This window comes from Primulina tabacum, chromosome 17, assembly GCF_025594145.1.
Source record: "Primulina tabacum isolate GXHZ01 chromosome 17, ASM2559414v2, whole genome shotgun sequence".
Classification (NCBI taxonomy): Eukaryota; Viridiplantae; Streptophyta; class Magnoliopsida; order Lamiales; family Gesneriaceae; genus Primulina; species Primulina tabacum.
Genome location: NC_134566.1, coordinates 27,623,553 through 27,629,334, shown reverse-complemented (window position 1 = coordinate 27,629,334; position 5,782 = coordinate 27,623,553). Strand labels below are relative to the sequence as shown.

The window sequence follows — 5,782 nt, the reverse complement described above, 5'->3', positions numbered from 1 at the left end:
CAGAAATTAAACATACAGAAACTGTGCGTTAAAACAGAATTATCAAACTGATTTCAAGATATTTATATATAAGCTCACTTACCGTTATTTGCTTGAGTTTCGGTTGAAGTCTACTGGAAATTGGTTGCTCTCGCTACTGGATTTTACAGCTCGAACAAGGCACTCTCTTAGCTCGAAAATTTAAGTAATAATCTCAAGATTTGTGTAACACCAATTCAGAGACTTGAGGGTGTTATTTATAGGCCAAAATCTGACTTTTAGACTCCTATTAATGGCTATAATCTGCATTTAACAGCCTTTATTCCATTTTGAATGATTCAGTTACAAGTCATGAGCTGAATTAGTAACTGTCTGCTGGAATCTCGTTCTTCTGCTGCTGGATTCTATCTGCTGGAAAATATCAACTTCTGAAATATTAGCTTGATGCTGGAATTGTTAGCTTCTGCTGGAATTTTCATTTGCTACTGAACTATTGCTAGCTACTGGGAATATTAACTTCTGCTAGAGTTTTGCATTGCTGCTGAAATGCTGGAAATTCGGGTTCTCAAATCCACGCACAACCGAAGATAAACCAATTCACCAGACCAGATAACCCCATTATAAACCATCATAATGAGATCCAGAAATCGAAGCCCCCGCTTGGAGATTTGGCCTGATTTCAAATATACATACAACTACATTCAGGACTAACATTAAATTTATTTTTTTCAATAAATTGAAACCCGTTGGGCTCAAAATGCTCAATCGGACTGGCAAAAGCATATCGGTCCCCATTACTTGAAATGAAGAAACTAGTGTTTTCTCGTATAAATCCTCATCTTCCTGTTTACAAATTTGAAGTCTTTGTCAAATTTCAAAAGCAAATGTAGTATTCCAGTTTGTAATTAATTATTAATATGTATTAAATGTTTTGTTATTATATTATTATTAATTCTTGTTCCATTTACCATTCGAAATTTATTATTAATTTTGTAACATGTAATAGCATATTAGTACCACTGCGAATACCGAAAAAAACATATAATTTTCTATATAAAATTAATGATATTAAATTAGGCAATTTTGTCTCATTTTTTTTAAAAAAAAATTCGTAAGGCTATTAATATTATTTAGGGTTTTAAGCTGTTTCGGTTTTCCATAGCCCAAAAAACATATGCGACTGTTAGTCGATCACATTGCCTCATTTGAGGATGTTTAAGGTTGTATTCAAATTCATGAATTTCCAATGTATTTTTATAGTTTTAGAAAATCATGATCATAAACTTCAAAGAGTAGGTCTCTCGTGAGACGGTCCCACGAATCTTTATCTGTGAGACGGGTTAACATTACCGATATTCACAATAAAAAGTAATACTCTAAGCATAAAAAGTAATATGTTTTCACGGATGACTCAAATAAGAGATCTGTCTCATAAATACGACTCGTGAAACCATCTCACACAAGTTTTTGCCAACTTCAAATTCACTTCACATGTTTTATATAGTGTTTTATGTTAATTAGAATGTATGTCAAGTTCAAATTCATTTTAAGATATATAATTAATATGCAAATAAGTAAGATATTGATTTAAAATTTCATCTATTATTTAATTACTAACAACAAAAACTATAATCGAAACTCATGAATTTTTCAATCTCCTCAAACGTTACATATGTTTTCTTTTATGTTAGTCCACAATTGTAGGCTTAAAAATCAAGTGATGATGTAATGAAGAAACTCGTGTTTTGTCTGTGTTAGATTTTTTTTTTTTATCTTCTTGTGTTTATGTAGGTAATCTTCCATTTATTTAAATGGATTATACTTTTCCCACAATAAAATATAATATATCACAAAATACATACAATTTAATGGAGACACAAAAGGAATAGGATGCTTAGAAAATGGGTGAATCTAGGTGGAAAAATAACAAAGCTGAGTTACATGATCTGAGAAGTCCCACAGGGGTCAAACAAATAACGAGATAGTATGGCAGAACCCCAATATCCAAGTCAATATTGATATTTGTTCAACTGTTAAATGGAAAATATATCTCACAGAGGGAGAAGTCGCACTCTCTTTCTTGAAAAAGTGCTGACCAAACTCGCATATTGAGGTAGAAAGCGTGCAAGTGGATCATATATATAATTTAAAAGTTAGGGATCAGAGCACTTGAATTCATGAAATAGTGGGTAAGATGACACTGTATGATCTTCAATTCAAAACCAAACATTGTTCAAAAACCACAATGCCAAACATTATTTGACTGGTTTGCATGATGGAAACTTGCACATACTACGTACTCAAAAAAAAAAAAAAATATTTAAACTAAACTAACCATCTATAAATTCACATGCAAACATACAATCTTCGTCAACCAAATATTTATCGAAGTTTAAAATATATACTTTGAAACCAGCGCGGTAAGGCACAAACATGTTTAAGAAAGAGAAGGAAAGTGCACCAGCGCAAGAAACCGGTGAGGCGCTCAAGAATGATGCTGCTCCAAAAGCTGCAAATGGTAGAGGAAAGACGATACTTGATTTGATCATGAGAATATTTGCTATGATTGGTACCTTGAGCAGCGCTATTGCTGTGGGACGAACTGGTCAAACTCTTCCACATTTCTCTGGGTTCCTTCAGTTCTCGGCTGCGTACACCAATCTTCCGACATTTACGTAAGTTGTTAAGACCATATCACTAAAAGGTACATTCCATTATTCCATAGCTTTGATGATATGTTGAGTAGGCTATATGTGTTTGTGCCACAGGTTTTTCGTGGTTGCAAATGCAATAGCAAGTGCGTACCTGGTTCTTTCGCTCGTGCTATCCATATTCCACATTCTGAAGACTGGTGCAAAAGTAACCAGAGCAGTGTTAATCATACTTGACTTGGTAATGTATCACATATAGAATCACGGATAAATCTTATTCTGGGATTACCATGAATATTGTTTTTCTCATGAGAGTAGTGCAACTGATACAAAACGAGTCTTCTTGTAGGTGATACTGGCTCTTTTGATTTCTGGGGCATCTGCAGCGACAGCCATCGTGTATTTGGCTCACAATGGCAATCCTCAGGTCAACTGGTTTGCTATCTGCCAAGAGTACAACGCCTTCTGTGAGCGAGTGTCTGGCGCTTTAGTGGGATCCTTCTTAGCAATTCTCGTGCTTATGCTGTTGATATCATTGTCAGCTGTTTCCCTCTCTAAAATTTGATGCTGCTAGGGAAATTGATACACTCAAATCAAGCGCCAAGTGTCTTCTCATTGTTCGTTTATTCTGAAAGATACAACCTTGTCATTGATTTGACATGCTTTTATATATATATATATATATATGGATTCAAGTGTAGTTCTACTTTTGTACAAAACATTTCAAAAAATATATTTCTTTGTATTCCATACTGATTGTGATTTATCCATTCAGTCAATGTACTCGCACCAAATGAGCTTTATGATAATATATGGATCAATTGGAAGTATTTGTCATACCGGACAGATATAGACCTCAGCATCCATCAATAAAAGGCAGGTTCTTTCTCAAGAAACCGAAAAATGAAGGAGCTCGACATTTTTCTTTTCAACCAGACTAAAACCGCACTCTTTCTTCACCCCTCTTGAATCCAACAAATTTCTCACATTTTCAACTCCACTCCACACCTGAAGCATAGATGTTCGACAGTAACACATAATCGCCGCTGTCATCCTTTCCTAATATGAGTAGTTGCGCATTAGCGTGTTTCCCTAGCTCTACATTACCATGTATTCTACAAGCTCCTCGTAATATCCTCCAAATAATACCATTTGGTTCAATCTCCATTGTGTTAATAAATTCAAATGCTTCATTCAACAAGCCGACCCGCCCAAGCAAATCTACCATGCAGCCATAATGCTTAACATTTGGCTGTATGTGATATACATCTTGCAACCCTTATTTCCCCACAATTCATCAAACAGACACCTTTCCATATGCAACTCCCCCTTCCTAGCATACCCCGCAGTCAAAGCAGACCAAGCAACGACATCCCTTTTCACTGAGCCATCAAGCAGCTCTCTTGCAACCCTTATTTCCCCACAATTTGAATGAAAATAAATAAGTGTATTCCAGGAAAACTTATTCCACTCAAACCCGTATTTTGTTACTATTCCATGCATTGCACAACCTACGCCAACCCAAGAAAGTCTGGTGCACGCCTTAAGTACGAAAGGAAAATTGTAATGATCAGGTCACACTTGAAGTTTCTCCATCAGGGCATAAAATGAAATTGCCAGCTGAGGTTTAAAGCTCTGGGCTGAACCCCGGAGCAAAATGTCCGCATAAACAGGTCTGCCTCAGAAATTTGAGCGAACAGTTGATGGGCATATCGGATAGCAGATTGAACCACAATAACCGCGGCAAAAATGAGTTCTCTGAGAGCAGAGCGATTGGAGTTAAAACCATTAACGATCATGCGTGCGTGAATCTGTTTCAGAGCTTGGAGATTTGCACAGTGGCGCCATAAGTTCGAGCTTTGGTGGCAGAAGAAGCTGTTTGATCTGCCACTTCTCCTAATCATTTACCACATTCAAGAAACCGAATCGATAAACCTTAATTTGAATCCAATCCAACGAAAAATTTTTTTAAAAAAAAAAACCCGAAAAAAAATTTCAAAAAAAATTAAAGTCATGTCTTAATTTCGACAGCCAGAGTACAGGTAACGTCATATATCGTTACATCGGTTTGTTTAACCTACCCGTTCAGGCACTGCCTCCACGGGCAATGAACGGCCCGATCACTCCACATGAGTGATCCGGACCCACCTCCCTGTAAAAAAAAAAAAAATTTGCTCGAAAAAATCCGAGCCGTTGGATCGACCCCTGCAAGCAGTGACCACAGGGGTAAGGTCGACCGAACCCGTTAAATCATCGTAGTCCATTTATTTATATAATAATAAATTTTGTCAGAAAATACAGCGTTGAACCATGTGAATGGGTGGAGTGACAGCAAGAACTGGGCCCATTGTACTCTACAATTTAACTCTTTGGGCTTGAAAACTGCTTCCAATTAACATACTAGGCTCTTGTTAGTGGACCCCTTTGTCTTATCTTCACATTACAAAGCCCATTGGACCACGCAAATAAATAGCTCCTTTTTGCCAGTTCAGACTTCCAGATATAATCTCGTGTTCTGCACGGGAATCTATAAATTTTATTTATTTATTTTTTGTAATAAATGAAATTTCAACTTTTTTTAGAAACGACGACTATGACTTTTTTTTTTTATACAAAAGTAGTGTTTTTCGTGATAATTATACGAGTCAACATATCTCATAGATAAAAATCGTTTCACAAAATACATGCTCTTTACTCAAAATGACATTATTTCTTCTTTTTCATTTGGAAAAAGAAAGCATGATTTCATTAATTGAATAATGTGTTTTTAAATTACAAAAAGTTTTATATCAATCTCATGTTTTCTGATTTTATGTAGGGAAACAATATTTAGTTCTTATAATTTATTGTTAAAATAATTTCGGTATGTACGTAAATATTTTCATCTAAAAAACAAGATTCGATATGGACAATTATCAATTTTGATATATTTTTTGAGTTTAGAATCCAAAAAATGTAACATTAAAATGTCGAAGTAAAATCATTATGGTGGGTTTTTTTTATAAATAATTTAATTTTTTATTTTTTATTCAAAAATAATTTTTTTAAAAAAATTTCATTTTTACTGCAATCCGTGCTTGCGCGTGGAGCAGCGTCCGCTGGCTCCACGTTGGAGTGTTCGCGCTTCCTGAACCTTTCACGTGAAGTCTGAA

At 35.3% G+C, this 5,782-nt stretch overlaps 1 protein-coding gene and 1 pseudogene across 1 annotated transcript; one reads left to right on the top strand and one right to left on the bottom strand.

The window, feature by feature from the left end:
- The first annotated feature begins 1,922 nt into the window (after positions 1-1,922).
- Positions 1,923-4,595, top strand: LOC142531915 (casparian strip membrane protein 1-like). The gene is made up of 3 exons (XM_075638184.1): positions 1,923-2,654; positions 2,748-2,871; positions 2,980-4,595. The coding sequence occupies exons 1-3, from the start codon at positions 2,413-2,415 to the stop codon at positions 3,193-3,195; spliced, it is 582 nt and encodes a 193-aa protein (XP_075494299.1). The 5' UTR covers positions 1,923-2,412; the 3' UTR covers positions 3,196-4,595.
- LOC142531914 (pentatricopeptide repeat-containing protein At5g15300-like) lies at positions 3,313-4,534 on the bottom strand (annotated as a pseudogene).
- Positions 4,596-5,782: the final 1,187 nt, after the last annotated feature.

Excerpts from the sequence above, each read along its gene's own strand:
- LOC142531915 (XM_075638184.1), top strand. The coding sequence starts at position 2,413 with ATGTTTAAGAAAGAGAAGGAAAGTGCACCAGCGCAAGAAACCGGTGAG. Across the intron at positions 2,655-2,747 it reads ACCAATCTTCCGACATTTAC|GTTTTTCGTGGTTGCAAATG; the intron begins GTAAGTTGTTAA and ends TTTGTGCCACAG. Across the intron at positions 2,872-2,979 it reads TGTTAATCATACTTGACTTG|GTGATACTGGCTCTTTTGAT; the intron begins GTAATGTATCAC and ends GTCTTCTTGTAG.